We start from the raw sequence: 26,904 nt of genomic DNA on the forward strand, positions 1-26,904 counted from the left end.
TGAATGTAAAGTCCTAACATTACCTAAACTGCTACACTACTTAGCAAAGTCTCAAGCTTAGTGCCACCTATTCAATATTTTAACAGCAAAATATTGTATGAAAACTAACAGAAGTCAATTGCCCTTCATCTTATAGACCCTAAATATTAAAAAATTGCTATATCATTCACCTCCTCCCCCCCAAAAGCCATCACTAGACCACAAAAGTGGCAAAAAGTACCTCTCTCATGAAACCAAAACTCAGGGCTTTCAAGAGCAGAAAAGTTTTCAGAATTGACTGACTATAATCCCTTCAACTGCTTTTCTCTAGCCATTGGTGGCTCAAAATTATTTCAGTGTTATACAAAATTTGAGCCCACCAAAAAGTAAGGATGAAAAAATCTTATACTGTCTCCTCAAATATGGGGGAAGTGATGAAAAGAAAGTAAAATATATGAAAATATAGGAATAACTGCTACTTTAAATGGAGAAAGAATAGTTAAAGATGGTGGTATAGTAGAACAAAATTTGTAAAGTCAATGCCTTGACATGAGAAGAATAAATGATTACTAGAAAAATTAAACTGTTTGCCATTTAAAAAGCAAAAGAAAGCAGAACTAGATGAGCATAATTTTTTCATTCTAAATTTTTAATTGCTTTATCTTAGGTTAATTAGGTCAGCTATTAAATCATTTACCAAACTGTCCTTGGAACACATTGTTTACAAAGATATACTCCATGACTGAAAAAAAATATTGTGGTATCAAATCATTTTGAGAATGACAATATAGGATATAGCTAAGAACACAGACTCTGGAGCCAGACTGCCAAGGTTCAAAATTCAGCCCATCACGTATTAACTAAGTATTAGCTAAGTGCCCTGGGGCAGCTAATCTCTCTTTGATTTTCCCCTATAAAAAAGGTGGTAATAACACAACCTACTTCATAGGATTGTTGTGAGTAGTATAAGAACTAGTACGTGGCTGTTCAGCTGTTTAAGAAAGGTTAAAGAAAGCAGAACCGAAGATACCCTGGGAGTTCCGGGTCAAGATGGCGGCTTAACAACGTGCGCATTTTAGTTCATCCTCCAGAACAACTACTAAATAACCAGGAACAGTACAGAACAGATCCTGGGGCCACGTCAGTGACCGGACACACAGCATATCCCAGTCTGGACCAGCTTGACCAGCTACGAGCCCCCCCTAGAACTGTGAGTTCCCCAAGCCACGGCGGCCGGCACCCCTCCCCCACAGGCTGCTTCCCAGAGGGGAAAGGAAAGGACTTTACCAGCAGCAGGGACTGGGCACAATCAAACGCCAATTGTGGAACTAATTAACAAATTTTGACTACTAAAAATAGACCCCTAGCTTAGGTGAATCTGATCAAAGCGGAGGTTGCTCATTTTTGCCCCGGCGCCAAGGGGGCAGGACTGACAGAAAAAGGGGGAAAAAAGAGAAGGAAACAGAGGTTTTTGTGGCTGTGTATCTACAAAGGCTTGACTGCCTCTGCATACAGGGGCAGGACTTTTCAGGCTGCAACTGCCCCAGGAATAGGCAGAAGTGAGCTCTTTTGGGGGCTTATCTGGAGCCTGTGCCTTCCCCAGGGGAGGGGTGAAGCCCCACCCAGGTGGAATCCCTCCATCAAGGAATTCAGACACCAGGGCTTGGTAATTTGAAGCCATTAAAACCAGCCTACAACCTCTCCTCTGTCTCTACCACACCCCCAGCAGGGAGAGTCTGCCAAAGTTAAAGGTAACCACATCATCTTATGCTAGTGGGACCTGCAGTCAGACAAGCGCCACACACTGGGCAGGATAAGAAAAACAGACTCCAGAGACTTCACAGGAAAATCTTTCAACCTGCTGGGTCTCACCCTCAGGGAAAACCGACGCAGGTGACTCTTTCCTCCTGATAGGAGGCAAATTTGGTCTGGAAAAATCTGACTTGGGGTCTATAATATCTAAGTAGACCCTCCTAAGTTTGGTGGGGGGGGGGGGAAGGCACTCCACAAGCAGGGCAAGAAACAAAAAAACAAGAACTGAAAAATTCTCCTCTGTTAAAACTTAAGCTAAAGGTCCAGATAAAGCTGAACAGAATGTCAAAGGACAGAGAGAAAACAAATTCATCCAGCAAGAAAACCCTAGATAAAAGAAGTGAAAGCAATCTCCAGAATAAACTAATTAAGGTAATTAAATGCCTAGACACCAGCAAAAAATAACAAATCACACTAGGAAAATTGAAGATATGGCCCAGTCAAAGGAACAAACCAATAATTCAAATGACATACAGGAGCTGAAACAATTAATTCAGAATCTACGAACAGACATGGAAAACCTCATCAAAAACCAAATCAATGAATTGAGGGAGGATATAAAGAAGGCAAGGAAAGAACAAAAAGAAGAAACTGAAAGTCTGAAAAAACAAATCACAGAACTTATGGGAATGGAAGACACAGTAGAAGAGATGAAAAAACAATGGAAACCTACAATGGTAGATTTCAAGAGACAGAACATAGGATCTCTAAACTGGAGGACGTAACATCTGAAATCCGACAAGAAACTATAGGGAAAAAAATGGAAAAATATGAGCAGGGACTCAGGGAATTGAAAGACAATATGAAGCGCACAAATATATGTGTTGTGGGTGTCCCAGAAGGAGAAGAGAAGGGAAAAGGAGGAGAAAAACTAATGGAGGAAATTATCACTGAAAATTTCCCAACTCTTATGAAAGACTTAAAATTACAGATCCAAGAAGTGCAGCATACCCCAAGAGAGAATAGATCCAAATAGACGTACTCTAAGACATTTAATAATCAGAATGTCAGAGGTCAAAGAGAGAGGATCTTGAAAGCAGCAAGAGAAAAGCAATCCATCACATACAAAGGAAGCCCAATAAGACTATGCGCAGATCTCTCAGTAAAAACTATGGAGGCGAGAAGACAGTGGGATAATATATTTAAATTATTAAAAGAGAAAAACTGCCAACCAAGAGTTCTATATCCAGCAAAATTGTCCTTCAAAAGTGAGGGAGAAATTAAAACATTTTCAGACAAAAATCACTGGGAGAATTTGTGACCAAGAGACCAGCTCTGCAAGAAATACTGAAGGGAACACCAGAGACAGATACGAAGACAGAAGAGAGAGGTGTGGAGAAGTGAGTAGAAAGGAAGACTATGAGTAAAGGTAAAAAGAAGGAAAATTAGATATGACATATAAAATCCAGAAGGCAAAATAGTAGAAGAAAGTACTACCCATGCAGTAATAACACTGAGTGTTAATGGATTAAACTCTCCAATCAAAAGACATAGTCTGGCAGAATGGATTGAAAAACAGGACCCATCTATATGCTGTCTCTACTCAAAGGACACGAGGCCAAGGACACAAATGGACATTTACACACCAATGTTTATAGCAGCATTATTAACAATTACCAAGAGATGGAAACAGCCAAAATGTCCATCAACAGATAGTTGCCTAAACAAACTGTGACATTTACATAAGAAGGAATATTATGCTATAAGACAGAATAAAGTTATGAAGTATGTAACAACATGAATGGACCTTAAGGACATTATGCTGAGTGTGATTAGCCAGAAACAAAAGGACAAATACTGTATGGTCTCACTGATATGAACTGACATTAGTGAATAAACTTGGAATATTTCCTTGGTAACAGAGACCATCAGGAGATAGAAATAGGGTAAGATATTGGGTAATTGGAGCTGAAGGGATACAGATTGTGCAAAGGACTGAATATAAAAACTCAGAAATGGACAGCACAATATTACCTAACTGTAATACAATTATGTTAAAACACTGAATGAAGCTGCATGTGAGAATGATAGAGGGAGGAGGGCTGGGGCATAAATGAAATCACAAAGAAAGATAGACGATAAAGATTGAGATGGTGTAATCTAGGAATGCCTGTAGTGTATAGTGATAGTGACTAAATGCACAAATTTAAAAAATGTTTTTGCATGAGGAAGAACAAAAGAATGTCATTACTGAGTGTGCTGAAAATAGATGGTACTTAATATTTTAAAATTTCAACTAATGTGTGAGACTAAAGCAAAAAATATTTGGTACAAATCTACACTTTGACTAGTGCATCTCCTAATATAATTTATGTAGATAGTTGACTGAACACCTTAAGTACATGGAACTTTGTATAGGACATGAGATTTTGTTGGTTTGTCCAGGTGATGCCCTGATGAATCCCAGAGTGATTTGATCAGTGAGTGGAAAAGTATTTGCAAAGTCCCCTTTGGGGAATGGTGAGAACGGGGGAAAACTCAACTTCCTCAAGTTGAATTCTTGATATTCTCACAAGCAGTGTGGACAACCAAAGCTAAAGGCTGAGCCCCCAGTCTTGGGGTTTGTTCATATGAAACTTAACCCCACAGGGGACAGGTCAAGCCTACTTAAAATTAAGCCTAAGAGTCACCCCCAAGGAACCTCTTTTGTTGCTCAGATGTGGCCTTTCTCTCCAGCCAACACAGCAAGCAGACTCACCACCCTCCCCCTGTCTACGTGGGACATGACTACGAGGGGTGTGGATTTTCCTGGCACCGTGGGACAGAAATCCCAGAATCAGCTGAGATTCAGCATCAAGTGCTCGAGAAAAACTCTAGAATGAGCTGAGACCCAGTATCAAGGGATTGAGAAAACCTTTTCGACCAAAAGGGGGAAGAGTGAAATGAGACAAAGTGTCAATGGCTGAGAGATTCCAAACAGAGTCGAGAGGTTATCCTGGAGGTTATTCTTATGCATTAAGTAGATACCACCTTGTTATCCAAGATGTAATGGAGAGGCTAGAGGGAACTGCCTGAAAATGTAGAGCTGTGTTCCAGGAGCCATGTTTCTTGATGATGATTGTATAATGATATAGCTGTCACAATGTGACTGTGTGATTGTGAAAACCTTGTGTCTGATGCTCCTTTTATCTACCTTGTCAACAGATGAGTAGAACATATGGAATAAAAATTAACAGGGGGAACAAATGTTAAAATAGATTTAGTTTGAAATGCTAGTGATCAATGAAAGGGATCAGTAAGGGGTATGGCCTGTAAAACTCTTTTTTTTTCTGTTTGTTATATTTTTCTGTTGTCTTTTTATTTCTTTTTCTGAATTGATGCTAATGTTCTGGGAAATGATCATGATGATGAATATGCAACTATGTGATGATATTGTGAATTGCTGAGTGTATGTGTTGGGAATGTTTGTGTTTCTTGTAATTCTTTTTAATTAATAAAAAATTAAAAAAAAACTAGTATGTGTAAAGCACTAAGAATAATATCTAGCACATATAAATGCTATATAAGATTTTGCTATTACAGTAACACTGTTATTAAACACAGTTAAATAGGCTTCTTGACTATAGAACTTAAGAGGCTTTACTATGCTAATATACATTAACAATTTCTAAAATGAAACATATCCCAAACTTGTTCTATAAATTTTTTTTAAGAAGACACATCATCATCTCATGATACATATTATTACTCAAAACATAATTAGAATATTCAGCTGAAAGGCCAAATAGCTATCCCAATAGTGATAAGTACACACAAAGTTTAAAAGGAATTTTCTTTACCCTAGGATAAGGGAATGAATCCCTCAACAGTTTTTTCTGCAACATATGTGCAAATACCAGGGGCCCAGAGCAGTAAGGGCTAGATTAGTCAAGTGAAGAAAGTTAAGGAAAGAAATAATGCAGACTCCTTGAAACTGGAGAAGGGAGCAGAAGGATGAGAACAGGGAAAATGGAGTTGTTTTATTAATATCAAGGGGACTTATAAGATAGCGGTATTATGTCAATAATATACTGCATTACATAAATGGTAGAGTGAATTCGCTGCTACTTTTCTCCTGAAACAATGAGTGACAAATAATCTTTTGCATAGCCATACAGATATGTTTGGATTATGGCAAAATCACTTTGATTTCCTCTGATCTATATCTCTGAACTGATCTCCTTTCATCACACATTGGAAAAATTGGGGTAGCTCATTTACTCATGTGTATAATTGTTCCTGATCCCATCCTCCAGCCAATTTGGACGCTGCAGGTGTGTTCACAGTAAATATACTCAGTAACACTTACCGTTTAAAGTCAAAAAGAGGTAAAGAAACTTTGCCCAAAGCTTCTGGCCCTTTTCTCTGCTTATTAGAATCAGGCGAACTTCCGTTGCTCTGATTTAAAACTCCAAAAAGAGTAAGATGAAGAAGTGATTCTAATGGCAACTGTGATATCTGGATGGGAAAAATGATTCTATGGGGGGAAAATATGTTAATAGAACAAATCAGGTTAAATGTGAAATTTAACCTTTTAATACAATTAAAAATTTTAGGTATTTTATTTGACAATGAATTATCTTTAACACTGAATAACCTTTAGCTAAATATCAAGCTTGACTAATTAAAACTGCTAAAACTTTTATGTATACAAATTTCATTAATAGTGTAAAAATTTTAAATACAACATTTCTTCCTTTAAAAATTTTGTCAACGCTTTTTATTCAGGTCTTGCAGGGTCAACTTCCAGGCAAATAACAGTAATCATTCTCCTTTAGGAAACACTAGATACATAATTATGAATATTTCTGTTTTGGAATAGATATGTGCACACATATATAAACAGATAAATATGCTTACCAGTGCATTTTATTTTAAGTCTAGAAGGACATATAAAGTCTATAGTAAGTCACTTTGGGGAGGCCATTAGATGATAAGTGTTAAAAATAAGATAGCACTTTTTACCCTATATACACTTTTGTATTTTTAAATTGCTTTCCAGGACATATTACTTTTGTAATTTAAAAAATAAAAAAGGAAAAAAGAGAAATTATTTAATACATGTGGAGCAAAAATAAAAATTCTGCAATTACCTATCTGCCTAGATACTGAAGAAGTTCCTTTGTTTAAAAATATTTTTAAAGCAGTTCAAAATTTTATCTTGTACACGGATTTAAAGGTAGAACTGTTTTTGTTATCTGTAAATTAAGTTCACACTTCATATATACAGTGTTACAGACTAAGTAATTAAGTACATGATGTTAGAGAACACCATCTTTCTAGATGAACTGTATGCAAATTTTACATCTTTAACTTGAAGAACTGATGACATATTTTTTCAATTTAACTATGTGTAGATTTTAAGGGTATTTCAGAATTTTTAATGAGAACTTCAATCTGTTTTATAGAATTATATCTGGAAGAGACTTTATTAGAATAAAAGTATAAGCTAGGATGCATACATGAAAAAAGTAAAGCACAGGGCAAAGTGAAAGAATAAAAAAGCAAAAATATCACTTACAGTTCATCCCATTTAATAAGATAGAAGAAATTCTTATAAGTGCCAACTTTCTTGGACTGAATAGGTTTAAAAAGATCCTTTCCATTGTGAGACAGGGAACATATCAAGTAGTATTTTTCATAACTAAAAAAAAGAAAAGAGTTCAATTTGATTCTTATTTCGATAAAACAACTTAGCTAACTAATTCAAATACTTATTAGTAGTTTTTCCTCAAAGTGACTATTATCTACAATAATTTGGTCATCATTCATTTTAATTTTTGGAATTTCATCTCTAGTTTAACAATTCAAATTCTATGAAATAGAAGAGGTATAGCAAAAAGAGTACAGAGGGGAATATATGTTCCTACATGCTAGGCAGGGGTGTTATAATGATAGCAGTTGGAGAATTTATTTCATTTTTGCACGCAGTTATAGTAACTAGCTTTATATTCTAGTTGAAAGACATTGAATAAGGTATTTATTCCTTTCTAGGTAAATTCTAGGAACAAGAGTATAAACATTACTTTCTATGGGCGCTATTTTCCATTGCTAATAAGATATACAGTCAGCGAATCCTATTAACGGTGGATGAACCTGACTTGCACTGAGCCAGTCTTCCCAAACTGTTGGGAGGCTTCCATAGTGGGGACAGATGTTACTGTATTCTCTCAACAGATAGCAGTGATTTAGTTCCTAATTACCACAAGTATACAGTTGGTTAGATACAATCAGACAATCTTCTAAGACAGGAAGGAGTCTTAAGTTCACTAAAACTGTATTTTACTAGTATTCTAACACTGCCAGGCTGCATGTTAGCTTATTCATATATACGGCCTATTAATAACCATTCTAATATATTAATCTCATTGGTACACACAAAAAAAACCCTAGCTATTTATTTTTTTCTATTTCATTCCATTTCCCCCATTAAGCATTCTATTAATATTTAGTAATACTGATATTAAAATTTCTATCTTAAATATCACTGTAATTTGCTCTATTTTCTTTTATTAGGTATATATACTCCTCATTAGTTTCTCTAAATTTATTTGTGTGTGTGCGCATTTGTCTGTATATATGTGTGTATACAGAGGCATTAAAAGGTATAATCCTTACACTGATTTATTCAAACACCGGTAGCATCCATTTACATGCAAATTCTACAAGGGCAGGGATTTTTTTTAATCCCTGTTGACCGCTGTCTCATCAATTGCCTATTGACTGCTTAGTGTATCCAACATCAAGAACAATGTCCAAAAAAAGAGAAAAATGTCCACACCTGGTACTCAATTAATGTTCATTGAATGAATTATTATAACCCTTTCAACTCATTATATTATTTCTATTTACTTATTTTTAATTAACACCCCCCCAAAACTAGAATAACTTCAAGGTAAAAATGTCCATATATTTTTTGTAAATAGTTACTTACTTTGACACCCAGTTACTTGAAATTCCATGTGCAGCAAAAACAGTAAACTGCAGCTGTTCTGTAGTGGTCCATGCTTCTTTGATGTTCCTGCTACTTAGGGCACAGTCTGCAGGACTCCTACCAGAATTTGCATGGAGTCTGAGAAGATCATAAATTGCTGCAGTTAATTGGTCCATGCTTACTTGAATAGGATTTTCAGGATTCAATGAGCCTACATTTAAAGAAAATGTTAATATAATTCTCTGAAAAAAGCAACAATTATTGTCAAAATTTAAAGAACTTAAAGACCTACCCCTAGTTGAATTCTTGCTAGTATCTCCTCCAGACAGTGAAGTTACCTGCATACATACACACAAATTGGCCATGACAGAATATGAAATGTTTATGTTTGATTTCAATACATTTAATTAAATGCTATGTCAAAAAACCATTACTAGGGAAAATCTCCTGAAAGTGTCTGTGGAATTAATAAAACAACAACATACACAAAAAGAAAGTGAAAACCCTAAACCAAATAAACATTAGTTTTACTATCAAGAAAATCATATAGTAATTGACAATTACGTCAAAATATGATGGGGGTGCAAGGGTAGTTCAGTGGTAGAATTCCATCTGCCATGCAGGAGACCAGGGTTTGATTTCCGGCCTGTACACTCTGCCCCTGCCCCCTAAAAAATCAACAAATGGTGCTGCAATAATGGGATAGTCCCATGGAAAAAGAATGAAATGTGACCCTTACCACACAGAAAATAAAAAATAAAATGAAGCACAACAAAATCTGCCACATTAAACCAATTCAGCCATTTTAATTTGAAATCCAGAAGTGATAAAAACACTAACACAGCACTTTATTTTCTATTAGTTGCTCTACTGTTATTCTGTAAGATATCCTTTAAGAAAAGAATCTACAACTCGAATTACTACTATTTGGTGACTCAAAAAAGCTCTTATGATTATTAAAATTGAGCTCTCTTCTCACCTACTCTTTGCAACTTTATCTAGCAAATAAGTAAAATGGATAGAAATCTCAGACAACAAAGTTATGACCATGGTAACTGATCAGTCCCAAGTGATTTCATGGACATTTCCATCCAAAGGAAGAAGTGGTAGCTACTACCCTCTAGGTTTCTCAAGCCCAGTATCCATAATACCCTCTCATCCCCCAACAAATTAATTTATGCCAGAGTTCCTCCTATACATACACTCAAAAGGGTTTCCAGTTTGTTATCAAACCATTCAGTGTCAGCTTTCATAAAACCCTTCCAGGCAGCCCATATATTCTTAAGAATCCCCAAGCTTACCAAATAACTGACCAAATCAACTCAAAAATGAAAGCCAAAGTTAAAACAATAAAATTTTGTTCAGCAGAAGGCAAAAATTTTCCAGTCTGAGACAGAGATGGTCATTTAAGTACATATTTGCATGTAATAAAATGCTAGTTACTTAAAAATACTCACATCAGCACTTTTGCTCCTTGGAAGGTTAACTGCTCTCCTTAGCTTCTTTACTGATTCTGTAATGGCAAGAGTCTCTACACCATCTAAAGCACTACAGATTTTTCTTACAGTTTTAATTACTTGATCTACTGCTCGGTGATGGTTCTTCAAAAATAAAAAGTAAAATAAACATTAGTATGTGAAATCTAAAGGATGAATTTTAGAGATGAAGTCAGAAACCAGACATTTTAAATGCTCTTGACAACAAATATCCTTTATTCTTTTGCTATGAAGAGGCAAAGAAACAAGGTAACTTTCCAATTAAAAGTTTACTCTGAAGTAAGAAATATCAAGGCCTGATTGATTTTCACCTTGACTGTCACAACCATTCATACGAAAATGCCATTAAGTTCACATTAATTTAGAAACAAAATCAATAAATTACCAATAAATTATTAAATCATTAAAAGAAAAAAAACTGTAGTTATCTTTTTTAGACTCACTTGGAAATAATCTCTACATTAAAAAACATCATTCTTTCCCTCCTACAAAACTTTGTATTCAAAAACAAATTTACAGAGATTGGTCAGGTATTAATAATACTGGACACAGCTACTAAAAATAAGTCGATTTTTAAGCATTATTTGTATCTATATTACCATTACTTAATAAGTTTTGATTGGTCAAAGAATTTTCTTGAAGATAATCTTCAGTTCCATTCAACTACAGTTGATTTCAAACAAGATCCAAAAGTATATATGAACAAATACTATAAAATCATTTAACTCATGAGAAGGATTTAAAAATCCTTCAACATTCCACCATCATCCTTTTAAAGTACATAACTCATTAAGAAACATTCTTATATAATTAATTAATTCATCAAACATTTATACCAAACTTAACATGCCAAGCACTGTTAGAATGGGTTGAAACTCAGTACAGTACCATCCTTAAAAATTTAAAGTTTTCCACCTTTGAGAGTTGGCTACTATAAACAGCTACCCTTCACCTTTCTGCTTAAATTACCTCATTTTTTTCAAACATCCAATTACCCTGCGGTCTTTAGGGCCTGAAAATCTATTGTGTTTTTTTTTTCCTAGCTCCCCATTTTACCTTAGCTCACCTAACTTTGTTTACTTTTACTCCTCCACCTTCATACCATTCTCCTGTACTATTCTTCATGTGTCAGTTATGAATTTATTGTCTATCAGTTCTAAATCTACCCTTCTTTTGCTTCACTTTATGATAATGGAGCTGGATTATAAGCAGTTCTCCTCTGCCAGATGGCAGAATGTCAGGTTTATCAATAGAGGACACCAGAGGAACACTCCAAGGCAACAGAGCAGGAAGACACACCCCATCTGGGTTCCAGTCCTTAATTTTTCATTCAGTGTGGGAGTCTAGTAGTCTTCAAAGACCAGTTCCAGCTACACCTTCAGGCCAAGCTCTCAATTTGACAAGCTCTGTCCAAAGCTCTCTGGCAAGTTTCTTTGCAGTAGGCAACCTGTATGTTCTTGTGACAACCACACTCTCTTCAAAGAGGACGACTTTCAATCTGGGGTTCAGGAAAGGCCCTCTCAAAAATCTCTATTTCCTTAACTGTCCATTTTCCCTTAGCCTAGAGGTGACAGCTGCTTTTTTGTACTTGCTACTTCTAGACTTGGCAAACTTTTTCTATAAAGGCCACATAGTAAGTACTTTAGGCTTTGCAGGTCATAAAGTCTCTGTTGCAACTCAACTCTGCCATTAAAGTGTGAAAACAGAGCCAGACAAGATATGAGTGAATGAGAATGTCTGTATTGCAATGAAACTTTTTTTACGATAACAAACAGAGGGCCAGATTTGGCCAGAAAGCTATAGTTTGCCCATTCCTGTTTCTCTTAGTCCTTTTAGTAATTAACCACATTTTATTAACTGATAATTCTTTAACTTTTTCTGTTCAAAAAATAGAATAATTATGTCTCCTAATGGAATCCAACTGGCATACCTTACCACTGACATGTAGTCATTTCCTCAGCATTCACTATATTTTTACTCTGAATATTTATCTGATTTTCTATGCTATGTACTGTAACAAGCCCCAGTGAAATAAATGTCAATGGAAAATTCACAATGCCTTCAACTCCCAAACTATACTCCATCAAGAACCTTCCCTACAATATCATACTCTGATCACAACCTGCTTTGCTTCTAGTCCTTAACCCTTATTCTTTTCAAAGTCTTCTCTGCTTCTCCTACCAGGCAGCTGAGCCCTTCTAAAGAACATCCCACAACCACACAGATTCAATAGCCTCAAATTTCAACAGGAAACTCCATGCCACCTAACATTCTTTTTACCTGCCCTTGGTCAGCTCTCTCTTTCCTACTCCCATCAGAATACTAAACCAAACCATTTTCTTTGCCTTATAACCCTTACTGCCACCTGAACTTTCATTTTAGAAAAATGAATTAACATTTTATTTTTAAAATACTAAGGCCAGGAAAAATCAAAACTTTCTAAAATTTAGCCAAGAGAAATAAAAACATACATCCACAGAAAGACCAATACATTGTTCAAATAACAAAAAAGTATAAACAGTTCAAACGTATGTCAGTTAGGGAGTGAATAATCAAAATGTGGCATATCCATACAATGGAGCAATATTCAGCTAAAACCAAAAATCCAAAAACAAAGGCACAAACTACATATACATACAACATGGAAGAACTTAAAAACAGTATGGTAAACAGAATAAAGCCAAAGGTAAAGACTACATAATACATGATTCCATTTATATAAAATGTCCAGAAAAGGCAAGTCTAGAGAGATGGAAAGTAGATCACTAGTTGCTTGGGGCTGAAAAAGAGACTGACTTAAAATGAGTATAAGGGAACTTCTGGGAGTGATGGAAATGTTCTAAACTGGATTGTAGTGATAACTGTATGACTCTAAGTTCATTTACTAAAAATTTTTGAGTTGTCACACATATAATGGGTAAATTTTATGGTATTTAAATTATACCTCATAAAGTTGTGAAAAAATATGTTGGGGAGTCACTATTTTAGGTAGGATGGTTAGTAGGATGTCTCCAGGTAAGAGGACATTTGAGCACAGACTTTAAAGAAGTAAAGGTATAAACCATGCAAATATCTTAGGGAAAAAAGAGCATTAAATTAGAGGGAACATCAGAGGAACAATAAGCACAAGGGTACCCAGAAGGGGAGTATACCTGGAAGAAGATCAACAGGAACAAAAGAGGAAAGTAGTAGAGGAGGTCAGATTAGAGAAGTAGTGGGTCAGACTGTGTAAGGCCTTGAAGCCACAATTAGAGCATTGAATTTTACTGAGTGAGATAGTAAAAAAGGATTTTGAGCAGAAGAATAGCATGATCCATTATTTTTTGAAAGGTCTGTAAATTTAAAAATTACTCTTTTCAAAGAACCATCTTTTGGCTTTGATTTTCTCTTATATTTGCTTTCTAGTCTTCTTTTCTTTTTTTTTAATAAGCTTTTTTTTAGAATAATTTCAGGTTAACAGACAAGTTCCAAAAATAGTACAGAGAGTTTCTGTATATTAAGGGAAAATGGGCTAGGTAACATCTTATATAACCATGTTACATTTATCAAAATTAAGACATTAAGACTGGCACATTACTACTAACTGAACTCCAGACTTTATTCAGATTTCACTAGTTTTCCCACAAATGTCCTTTCTCCATGCTAGGATACAATCCAGGCCACTACATTGCATTTAATGCCAAAAAAGATCATTTTGTTTGTCATTGGCAGACAGACTACAGAAGGACAAGAATAGAAGCTGTGACACCAGTATGGAATTTCTGCAACTGATGAGAGCTGTAGCTTTGACAGTAAAAAGGAGGCACATTCTAAATGTATTTTCAAGACAGCTGATAGGAATCAGATGATTCCAAGATTTTGGTTTGAGCAAATTGAGTGGCCATTTATTAAAGTGGGGAAGATAACAGATATGAGAGGTAATATAAAACATTCAATTTTGTGGTTTAAGATGTTAGACATTCACGTAAAATATTAAGTAATAGATATTTGAGTCTGGAGCTGAGGGAAGCGGTCAAGACTATAAATGCAAATTTCAGAGTTATCGATATATATAGGGTATTTAAAGAAATGGGACAAGGCAAGGTCTAAACAAGAAAAAGTTCTAAAGCTGAACTCTGGGTCATCCCAATGTTTAAAGGTGAGGAAGATAAGGTGTTCATAAGGAGAAAATTACCAGTAAGACTGAGATGAAGTGGCAGAACTAAGAAAGTGATAGCCCAGAGGCCATGTAAGTGATTTAAGAGGGAAGAAATGTTCCTCTGTCTCAAACACTTCAAGAAGGATGAGAAAAATAATTTACTATTGGATTTGGGATCATGGAAGTCCTTGATGATCTTGATAAGCACATTTAGTAAAGTGCTGAGAATGAAAGCCTGAGGAGAGAAGGTTCATAAAAGAACAAGAGGAGAAAAAGCAAGAATAGATTACTTTCAGGAGTTTTGCTACAAGGAAAATTGAGAAGTGGATTGATGGGGGGTGGGGTGGGTTTTCTGTTTTACTTTAAGATGGGAGCTATACTCAGGGCTCAGTTCTTGAACTCTTTTCTTCTCCTACCTGCAATGATTTTCTTGGTGTTGTCATTAGTTTTATGGCTGCAAAGCAACATTTATATGCTGATGCTTCCTAACTTTATTATCTCCAGCCTGGACCTCCCCATTAAACGGCAGATTTACATCCAACTGGTTATTTAATATTTCTATTTAGATGACTAATAGTCATCTCAAACATAATGTCCAAAACCGAGTTCCTGATTCTCCTACAAACTGGCTCTTCCCACAGGTTCCCACATTCCACTAAACAGCAACTCAAAACTTCTAGGTGCTCAGGTTGAAAATCTCAGGGTTAGCTTTAACTCCCCTCTCTTTCTCTCATGTTCCCCATCCAATCTACTGGTAAACTCTGCTTAGCATAAACTTTAAAATATATCCCAGAATTCAACTCTCTCTCACCACTTCTACTGCAATCACCCAACTTCAAGTCATCTTTATCTCTTCTGTGGCTAATGAATCCTAACTGATTTATTTGCTCGAAATTTGCCCTCCTGCCTCACTGGATTTCAGCTACCAAGACTTCACAGAACTCCTATACACTAGGCACACCCCTTCCTTAGTCCTTTGCACTTTTTGTTCCCTCTTCCTAGAACACTCCTCTCCCAAACAGCTTTTCCTTCTCCTAATACAGTTCTTTGCTCAGAGGTCTACTCTGACTATCTAATATGAAAATGCAACATTATCCTCCTCCTCTATTTTTCTTGATAGCATTTATCACTATATTTTATTTTACTGTCTCTTTCAGAGTATAGGAATAAACAAGTCATCCCACTTCCTAACATAGGCCAAATAAACCTTAAATGGTTTAAATAAACCTTAACCCTATCACTTAAAGCAGGAATCAGCAATTTTTCTGTAAATGTCCCAACTACTCAACTCTAGCATTAGCGCACAAATTCAGCCATAGACATGTAAATAAATAAACATAGCTATATTCCAATAAAACTTTATTTATAAAAAACAGGTAGGCTGAACAGAACTCCTGAATTAGATTGAAAAAAAAAAGCCATTAACATGGGTAATAAGGTGGTAGCTTTAATTATGACCATCTCCAAAGTCATCTCTCAATCTTCACTTCACACTTTATACTCTATTATAAAACTGCTTTAAATTCACATACATATCACACTTGTGTGCTTTTGTTCATTTGCCCTTCCAAACTTTATTTTTCTAGCTAATTCACATTGTTTAAGGCTTGGCTCAGGCAACATCTCTTGTAAGAGGCCTTCCCTGAACCCTAAAGTTTAATTAAGTGTACTGTCTTGATCTCCCAAAGACCCCCAATGTATGTCTCTATATCACACTATATTATACTGAAATTCTGTTTAAATCCTCCACCACTAGTTTTAAGTTCCTATAGGAAAGGATTGGGTCACTCACTTTCACAACTCCGGAATCTACCATATATTAAGCTTTCAAAAATTCTTTTTTAATTAAACTGAAGGTACCTCTTAATAATAAAGCTGAAGTGAAAGTAAACACGTTAACAAGTATTATTGAGAATTACTGTTAATAAGTTGGGTCAGAAAATAAGTCATCAAATATCAACATCAAGAATATAGTTTAAATAGTCCTAAAATAACTTTAATCCAAAGCCAACATTAGTATTTAAGAGAAAATAGAGATTAGAATCTCTAAGTCATTATGCCAAAATACGAATTAAGACTTACTTCAATTTGAAGAGCCAGTTCCATTTGGTTATGATAAGAATCTAAGAGTTCTTCAACAGGGTGTCTAAAATAGAGAATAGTTATTATGCTATGATACAGATACTACATAAAAAAATGAATGTTTTAATCACCAAAATAAATGAATTCACTTCCAAATACAAACTCTGAAAACCTATAATTAAAGCTTTAAATACTATACCTTGTCATGACTTCTTTATAAGGTTTCTCTATTTGATGCAGGTGTTTGTTTAAATCCACAGGTGTTTCATCATCTTCTACCTAAACATTTACACATACACAAATGTTTACAAAAATTAAAATCCATTTTTGGTTCTTTGTGCTGCTAAATTAAATATGGATAAGGATATAATAGATAAAATCTTAAAATTAAAGTGATTTTTTAGAACTGAAGATAAAATTCTATCAGAATTAAATACTACTTATAAATGACTTAGAAAAAAAAGTAAGCCAATATTCTGATAACTTTTGGTTTTTAAATTACAAATACAAATTTTTAAGTCTATATTTTTGATATCTAAATAGCTCCAGGAACAAGAAGCATTTCTATTCTATACAGAGAGAACAATGAGCTAGAAATACTTTTAATGATGACTGACCACCTGCTGAAGGTGGGTTGGGAAACAGAGAGAGATCATCTTTCTGCATTATTTGTTTTTAATGATAATCAAGTCCTTTCTCCCCCCCCCCCCAAATAAATAAGGTACTGGACCATTAAGTCCTTACCTGCAAATTTAATTAGTCAAAAACATCAATCATTAAGAAATTAAGAGAAGTTACAGTAATTGTTAAAATTCACCGAATTTTGTGAAACAGCTTCTACTTCATTGAAATAAATTCTACCTGACATAAAAGCAAAACTCAAGAAAAGAAAACACAGGAAAGAGAAAGAAGATATTTTTTCCCATCCAAAATTCTACCAAAAGTAGAATAATTCTTTTCAAAAATTAAAAATTCACCTATAAACTCATCATGAATTTATACGGTAATTTAACAGCTTAATTTCCTGAATTCTATTTTGCTTTAACCTTTAAAATAAATTAATGTACTTTTAAAATGGAAAATTATTTTTCACTTTTAACGTGTCTTTACCAGTTTGGTGCAAAGGTCTTTTTTCCCTCCCAACCCACATTAGTATTCTAAATATTTTAGTAAGTCCTTGACTGAATCTAACATTTTCACTCTTGTGTAAAACTATTACAAATCAAACTTTTAATTCCTCCACTTAGATTTTCAAATACGCCTTTAGCTCTAAGTACTATGCTACCTAAATCTCTATGATTAAAACACACAGATTCAATCAATCCAATTAAGTTATAAGGTACCCACTTACTGTTCGTGCCAGATTTTGGCACATAGCACTGAAGGTCAAGAGTTGTAGTTTAATCTCCATGTCCCATTTTCGACAGTTTTGAATATGTTCATGACTTCCAAGGCAATGGGTACTGTTAAGATATACTAAATTATTCATCAGCTACTATTTTACTCAAACTAGAAATCATAGAGGTTAGGGTAAAATATAAATCACATCTGCATCAGAACTGACGAGAATGGTCAAATACAGAAGTAGTCTTTTAATCAAGTGTGAGCAGTTTAAAAGAGGAATAATCCTACATGAGAAGAATCAAAGCAAAGATTAAAGAAAAAAGGAGAAGATGAAGACGAAGAAAAGTAAGAAACATAGGGATGGGGCAATTCGAGTAGCCTATGAGAATGAAAGATATAATAAAACTATATTAAATGCTAGATATAATAAATTACCTGGTTAAGAAAACAATTCATATGTTTATTTCAGGCAACTAAAAGGAAATCACAGCTGACCACTAAATAATAATGCATGAAGTCTATAATGATGTTATCATTTATTGACTTTTAAGAAGAAAAAAACCCCATTAATTCATTTATAAGCCAATCATTCATTACTCTTTCCTTATAAGATAATAAGCTTAATAGAAATACTTCATCTTATTTATCTCTGAAATTCCTCTACTATTTTTAAATCAGTGAATCAATTCAATAAAATTACAAATTTGAAAAATTTCTAACTTAAACCATTAAAAATGGAGGTTTAAAAGATGTTGTTCAGTACTTAAACGAATAAACTTACTTCTGTAGCACTTCCTCTTGACCACAAACTTTCAGAACATAGCTGCCAACATCTACTTGATTCAAGTCATCATGTACCCAACAAAGGGCTTGCATTATAATGATTTCCACAGTAGAGCTCACTGTAATAGAGTTAATCATCATTTTCATTTTGCTCATTTAATTCTAAGCATACATTTACTTGGATTGTATTACATACAGTCTAAAACAGCACTGTATAATAGAAATACATTGCAAGTCACACATGGATGTCATGTATATGATCTAAATTTTCTAGTAGCCACAATAAAAAAGTAGAAATAGGTGAAACTTATTTTAATAATATATTTTATTTAACCTACCTAATATAGTCAAACTATTATAATTTCAACATAATCAATATAAGAATTGAGATATTTTACATTCCTTTTTTGAACTAAGTCTTTGAAATCCAGTGTGTCTTTTATACTTATGGCATATCTCAATCTACATTAGCCACATTTCAAGTTTTCAATAGCCACATGGTAGCTAGTTGCTGCTGTACTTGACAGGGTTGGTTTAAGATAAGAAAGCCACTTCCCTATTGACAACTCCACCAAAAAGGATGACATTTAACAGTCTCGTGCAAACATTAGTTTAAAGCAAGTCATAAAGAGAAAGAATTACCATTTTAAATGTTTGACATCTTCTGGTTAAATTCCCAACAAAGAATAAAAGCAATAGCAAGTAGGCACTATTGCTCAATTATCATTCTTGGTAAGAGCTGGATACTAAGATTACAACATATTAAAAACCAAAGCTCTTAAAGTAACCAATTTCTATACTTAGTACTTCCGTGCTCAATGTTTTAAAGACTGATTACATTCAAACTTCATGAAAATTAATAGCTTGGCAGAAAAGGCATAAACTTCTATCTAAGGCATTGTTATATTTCTGAATAGTCAAATGTAAGGTAACATTTTACAAATCACTTCCACCAAAATATGGTTACATTTCTTAAGAGAAACATAATTGGAAAACACTCTTTTGAGATTAGACAGATCTTGAGATAATTAAGTCAAAATCTGCTACAAATTATAACATTTGCTACCAATATTTACTCTGCTTATTCCAATCAAGGTGCCTAATGGCCTTTTTTTCATTTTAGTATGAATTCTTACTATATGCCTGAGATTTAAATGATTCCCTAATCAAAATTTAATATATGTTTAAAAAGAACATCCTTATTCAGAAACTATAACAATAATTATTATAGTTGGTTATAATAATTTGTGTTTCAAATTTGTTTTCTCAAAGGACCTTGAAAAGTACAAAGCTAGAAGACAATAATCCAAATATTAGACCTAGTCCTAATCATAACTAAAGAAAAAAATGGCATAACTTTTAGGTCAAACTGCTGTAGAAATACACGATCTTGTTTTACTGCTGTAATCTCACTAAAATAATATACACTATGAAATGCAACAAACTCTGAAAGAAAATAAAAGTACTTAAAAGAACTGTAACAAAAAATTTCCTACAGATTTGGGGGATACATCTGTAGGAGAGATACCCAAGTTTTCAAAGTTAAGAAAAGGGATTTAGAACCAAGGGAATGTTATCTTCTTAGAGGGGCTTAGCAAGATGCCTGGAATTCAATTTCACTGATAAGACTTCAAATATGATTAACAAAATCTACTCAGCATTTTTCAGAGTAGCATGTACTTATAAAGGTAACCTGTTTTCCCATTAGTTCCAAACAGAAAACTATTCATTTGAACACCATTTTTTTAAAAATACCTACTGACAACACAAAGTTGGTTTACTAAAATAATAATACTGATATTTAAATGTTCACCTTAATTAGGCAAATCAAGACACAAGAACTACGAACATACCATCACATGTAAAAGTAACTGGTAGTTGGAATCCTTCAATTTCAATGGAGACCTTCACACTAGCATTTTCTCCACATATGTTTCTTTGCACTGTGACTGGACTTAATAAATAGCCTGGATTTGTGAAGTGATTGGTATATGGAAAGTTGGACCTCAATCTGTTCAGAAGAAAGAAGAAATTAGTTTTTTTTAAAGCTGCATTTGAAAGCCTTGGACCAAGGCTTTACAGATTGCAGTCACTCAGTTCTGTGTCTTTGTCCAATTCTAGACAGGCATGAGAATTGTGATGAATATCCCCTTGCCAAAACACTAAATACCAGCATTTGTCTTTTAAATAAAAGAAATCCGAGGACAAGAAAGAGATTAAGTACCACCAGGGTATCTTTGGTAATACTATCAATATTAACCAAGCACACAATGGATCCATAGAATTACATTAGGTTCTCTGGTTCAGATTCTTTTATCACATAGTACATTAACACAGAATGGTACTTTTTTAAATGAATCATTATTAATACAGGCAATGTAGCTCTAAAATTTTAATTACCAAAAGAATAAAGTGGTTGTTTTTATTTAAGTCTTTTTCCTAAGGACTTTTTTTTGCCCTACAAACACTGCTTTTGGATGCTAAACACAAAACATAGACAATGAGTTTTTATAGTTTTATAAGACTTATTTCCTCAAAGTGATTTCTAAAACTCAAGGAATGGCAGTAATTGCATGAGAAGCTACTCATACTGTTAGGAGCAACACAGTTGATATTTAAATACATGAGCCTGGTGTATGGCTCATATCCAGGAGCACTGCTATTTTAACAGGAAAAAAGGGAGAATTTGATGGCTTCTGCGAAGTTGTGGACTTCCTTTAACTGACTTTTTTTCTGGAGATTGGAAGAGAGGTTCTAATCCTCCCTATTGTTTCTCAGGGAGCTACAAATAGAAATAATGCTGGAAGTATTGTCTATTTGTGTCTGTAGAGTTTAAAATAATGAAGTCATAGGAGTAGAATAAAACAATTAATATTGACAAAGATTCCGGAAAGGCAGCAAGTGTAATGTTTAGCGTACAGCCTCTAAAGCTATACTATCTGAATATAAATGCTGATTTTACTAATGATTAGCTCTATGACCTTATGCAAGTTATTTAAACTCCCTGTTGCCTCAGCTTCTTCTTCTATAATTTGTGGATACTATCACTCATATGAGAATTATGTGAATTAAGTTTACAAAAGTGCTCAGCATTCTGTCAAATAAATGAATGAGTGAGTGAAATAAATCTGGTTTCTGCACTGTCATCTTAAGGATACAATATTAAAAAGAAATGTAATTAGTTTCATTTCTCTATCCTTATTATCAATAGTCCCTTCTAACATGAAAAATTAGAATGGGCATAGCCCAAATACCCCTAAAAAGTGGAAGAAAAATCACAGGTGATGGTGGAGTTATACAGAGAAGGTAGGGTTTAACAAATGACTATGATTGTTGAATCACTGTACTAATATTTCCTTTTGTCTTAGAGCAGCTAGAAGTAAAAACCTAAAGTTGTGGAATCGTAACCCATATCAAACTCTGAAATCTGTTCTATAACTAATTGTTGCAATATGCTTTGAAATATATTGCTTTTTTGCATATATGTTATTTTTCACAAAAAAGAAAAAAAAGTTGATTGTGCTGATAAATGCGTATTTATGATATTGTGAAACACTGTACATTTTAGATGATTCCACGGTACATGAATATATAATATATATCAGGGATAAAAAGAAAAAGAAACTTAAATGGATAGTTTTGATGCTGTAAACTAACTTGTCACAATGTTGCCTGGTTTTCTAATTAGAATGAACACCATTTCTGTCTGATTCATATCACCTAGGTTCTAGATATTCTATGTTGCAAACTGCAGCTTTCACATTCATGGCATCTGCCATACCTACTGAAACATCATGGTGCACATTTGTTTAAACAAAAAATAAGGAAAAACAGAAAAACAGCCTCATGTCCTGTGGGTTATTTTGTCTTGTAAGGAACCACTGCTTTATATTTAAAATAATGACATTAGAATATAGTCCTATGTTGAAATTAACATATTAAATCATTCTCAAAATCATGTATATGCAGATTGTACTTGTAAGTTTCAAAGAAAAATTATCTCCTCTTCATATAACTTAGTTAACCTAAATTGAAAGTAAATTGGTTGTGATTAAATACATCAATTTCTTAATATAGTCTAGGACAGATAATATTATGACCTTGATTTTCCTGACAGTAATGACACAGAAAATGTGGCTTCTGTGTTTTCACAGTTTTCAATCAAAACGAATTATGGATAAAATGTGGCAGGGGCCAAGATGGCGGCTTAGTAAGGTGCGCGCATCTTAGTTTCTCCTCCAGAACAACTACTAAATAACCAGAAACAGTGCAGAACAGCTACCGGGGCCACAGCAGGGACCGGACACACAGTGTACCCAAGTCTGGATTGGCTGGTCCGGCTGTGAGAATCTGCTGCGGTGAGCTTCCTGAGTGGCGCATGCTTCCCCGGGCCGCGGCGGCTGGCGACCAGCGCCCCTCCCTCCCTCCTTCCCAGACGGGCTGGGAGTCGCGGAGAGGCGAGTTTCCCAAGCCGCGGCGGCTGGCAGCCGACACCCCTTCCTCGCGGGCGGCTTCCCAGACCGGCTACTACTCTCGGATCGGCGAGTTTCCCAGGCCGCAGCGGCCGACGCCCCTCCCCCACAGGTGGCTTCCCGGTTCGGGGGCGGGTCTCAGATCGCGAGTTTCCCAAGCCGCACCGGTGACCGGCGCCCCTTCCCCTTAGGCGGCTACCCGGAGGGAAAGGAAAGAGTTTCCAAACAGTAGGGGGACTGAGCCCAACCAAACACCAATAGTGGTGGTAATGGACAAATTCTGACTACTAGAAGTAGGCCCCCAGCTCAGGTGAAACCGATCAAGGCGGAAGTCGCCTATTGGGCTAACTGAAAAAGAGGAAAGGGGGGGAAACAGAGCCTTCTGCGGCTGTTTCTATGGAGGCTCGGTGGCCTGTGGGCTCAGCGCTGGGATTACACAAGGTGCAACTGCCCCAAACACAGAAACAGGCTGCTTTCAGGGCTCTCTACCACATGAACCTTCCCCACCGGAGGGGTGAAATGCAACTCAGGTGGAGTCCCTCTCTCAGGGAATTCAGATCGCAGGACTTCGCAATTTGAAGCCATTAAAATCAGCCTACAACCTTTCCTCTGTCTCCACCACGCATACAGCAGGGACAGCCTTTCAAAGTTAAAGGAGCCACAACATCTTTTGCTGTTGGGACCCTCAGACAGACAAGTGCCACATACTGGGCAGGGTAAGAAAAACAGAGCCCACAAACTTCACAGGAAAGTCTTTCGACCTGCTGGGTCTCACACTCAGGGAAATCTGATTAAATGTCCAGACGCCAGCAAAAAATAACAAATCACACCAGGAAAATTGAAGATATGGCCCAGTCAAAGGAACAAACCAATAGCTCAAATGAGATACAGGAGCTAAGACAACTAATTCTGAATATACGAACAGAAATGGAAAACCTCTCCAAAAACCAAATCAATAAATTGAGGGAGGACATGAAGAAAGCATGGGATGAACAAAAAGAAGAAATAGAAAAACTGAAAAAACAAATCACAGAACTTATGGGAATGAAAGATACAGTAGAAGAGATGAAAAAAACAATGGAAACCTACAATGGTAGATTTCAAGAGACAAAGGTTAGAATTATTGAACTGGAGGATGGAACATCTGAAATCCAAAAAGAAACAGAAACTATAGAGAAAAGAATGGAAAAATTTGAGCAGGGGCTCAGGGAATTGAATGATAATGTGAAGCGCACAAATATACGTGTTGTGGGTGTCCTGGAAGGAGAAGAGAAGGGAAAAGGAGGAGAAAAACTAATGGAAGAAATTATCACTGAAAATTTCCCAACTCTTATGAAAGACCTAAAATTACAGATCCAAGAAGTGCAGCACACCCCAAAGAGAATAGATCCAAATAGGCGTTCTCCAAGACACTTACTAGTTAGAATGTCAGAGGTCAAAGAGAAAGAGAGGATCTTGAAAGCAGTGAGAGAAAAACAATCCATCACATACAAGGGAAACCCAATAAGACTATGTGTAGATTTCTCAGCAGAAACCATGGAGGCGAGAAGACAGTGGGATGATATATTTAAATTCCTAAAAGAGAAAAACTGCCAACCAAGACTTCTATATCCACCAAAATTGTCCTTCAAAAATGAGGGAGAAATTAAAACATTTTCAGACAAAAAGTCACTGAGAGAATTTGTGACCAAGAGACCAGCTCTGCAAGAAATACTAAAGGGAGCACTAGAGTCAGATACGAAAAGACAGAAGAGAGAGGTGTGGAGAAGAGTGCAGAAAGAAGGAAAATTAGATATGATATATATAAGACAAAAGGCAAAATGGTAGAGGAAAGTATTACCCAAACAGTAATAACACTAAATGTTAATGGACTGAATTCCCCAATCAAAAAACATAGACTGGCAGAATGGATTAAAAAACAGGATCCTTCTATATGCTGTCTACAGGAAACACATCTTAGACCCAAAGATAAACATAGGTTGAAAGTGAAAGGTTGGGAAAAGATATTTCATGTAAATAACAACCAGAAAAGAGCAGGAGTAGCTATACTAATAGCCAACAAATTAGACTTCAAATGTAAAACAGTTAAAAGAGACAAAGAAGGATACTATCTACTAATAAAAGGAACAATTAAAAAGAAGACATAACAATCATAAATATTTACACATCGAACCAGAATGCCCCAAAATATGTGAGGAATACACTGCAAATACTGAAAAGGGAAATAGACACATCTACCATAATAGTTGGAGACTTCAATTCCCCACTCTCATCAATGGACAGAACATCTAGACAGAGGATCAATAAAGAAACAGAGAATTTGAATATTACAATAAATGAGGAAGACTTAACAGACATTTATAGAACATTACACCCCACAACAGCAGGATACACCTTTTCCTCAAGTGCTCATAGATCATTCTCAAAGATAGACCATATGCTGGGTCACAAAGCAAGTCTTAACAAATTTAAAAAGACTGAAATCATATACAACACTTTCTCAGATCATAAAGGAAGGAAGTTTGGAAATCAATAATAGGCAGAATGCCAGAAAATTCACAAATACATGGAGGCTCAACAACACACTCTTAAACAACCAGTGGGTCAAGGAAGAAATTACAAGAGAAATTAGTAAATATCTCGAAGCAAATGAAAATGAAAACACAACATATCAAAACCTATGGGACGCAGCAAAGGCAGTGCTAAGAGGGAAATTTATTGCCCTAAATGCCTATATCAAAAAGCAAGAAAGGGCAAAAATTCGGGAATTAACTGTCCACTTGTAAGAACTGGAGAAACAACAGCAAACTAACCCCAAAGCAAGCAAAAGGAAAGAAATAACAAAGATTAGAGCAGAAATAAATGAAATTGAAAACAATAGAGAAAATCAATAAGTCCAGAAATTGGTTCTATGAGAAAATCAACAAGATTGATGGGCCCTTAGCAAGACTGACAAAAAGAAGAAGAGAGAGGACGCAAATAAATAAGATCAGAAATGGAAGAGGAGACATAACCACTGACCTCACAGAAATAAAGGAGGTAATAACAGGATACTATGAACAACTTTACACTAATAAATACAACAATGTAGATGAAATGGACAAGTTCCTAGAAAGGCATGAACAACCAACTTTGACTCAAGAAGAAATAGATGACCTCAACAAACCTATCACAAGTAAAGAAATTGAATCAGTCATTCAAAAGCTTCCCAAAAAGAAAAGTCCAGGAACAGACGGCTTCACATGTGAATTCTACCAAACATTCCAGATAGAATTAGTACCAACTCTGCTCAAACTCTTCAAAAAAATTGAAGTGGAGGGAAAGCTACCTAATTCATTCTATGACGCCAACATCACCCTCATACCAAAACCAGGCAAAGATATTACAAAAACAGAAAACTACAGACCAATCTCTCTAATGAATATAGATGCAAAAATCCTCAACAAAATTCTACCAAATCGAATCCAGCAACACATTAAAAGAATTATACATCATGACCAACTAGGATTCATCCCAGGTATGCAAGGATGGTTCAACATAAGAAAATCAATTAATGTAATACACCATATCAACAAATCAAAGCAGAAAAATCACATGATCATCTCAATTGATGCAGAGAAGGCATTTGACAAGATTCAACATCCTTTCCTGTTGAAAACACTTCAAAGGATAGGAATACAAGGGAACTTCCTTAAAATGAAAGAGGGAATATATGAAAAACCCACAGCTAATATCATCCTCAATGGGGAAAAATTGAAAACTTTTCCCCTAAGATCAGGAACAAGACAAGGATGTCCATTATCACCACTGTTATTCAACATCGTGTTGGAGGTTCTAGCCAGAGCAATTAAACAAGAAAAAGAAATACAAGGCATCAAAATTGGA

General features: G+C 35.3%; 1 protein-coding gene across 1 annotated transcript in view; it reads right to left on the minus strand.

Moving 5' to 3' along the window:
- The window catches only part of PIK3C2A (phosphatidylinositol-4-phosphate 3-kinase catalytic subunit type 2 alpha), a 195,882-nt gene that overhangs the window by 76,116 nt on the left and 92,862 nt on the right, over nt 1-26,904 (minus strand). The window contains exons 4-13 of the mRNA XM_077114133.1: nt 20,401-20,558; nt 18,546-18,666; nt 17,772-17,883; nt 16,620-16,699; nt 16,421-16,484; nt 10,162-10,305; nt 8,997-9,042; nt 8,705-8,915; nt 7,292-7,414; nt 6,080-6,247 (exon numbers count right to left, since the gene is read on the minus strand). Coding sequence (XP_076970248.1) covers nt 6,080-6,247; nt 7,292-7,414; nt 8,705-8,915; nt 8,997-9,042; nt 10,162-10,305; nt 16,421-16,484; nt 16,620-16,699; nt 17,772-17,883; nt 18,546-18,666; nt 20,401-20,558 — 1,227 coding nt within the window. The remainder of the gene's footprint in view (nt 1-6,079; nt 6,248-7,291; nt 7,415-8,704; nt 8,916-8,996; nt 9,043-10,161; nt 10,306-16,420; nt 16,485-16,619; nt 16,700-17,771; nt 17,884-18,545; nt 18,667-20,400; nt 20,559-26,904) is intronic.

Source organism: Tamandua tetradactyla, chromosome 8 (assembly GCF_023851605.1).
Source record: "Tamandua tetradactyla isolate mTamTet1 chromosome 8, mTamTet1.pri, whole genome shotgun sequence".
In the NCBI taxonomy this organism is placed as follows: Eukaryota; Metazoa; Chordata; class Mammalia; order Pilosa; family Myrmecophagidae; genus Tamandua; species Tamandua tetradactyla.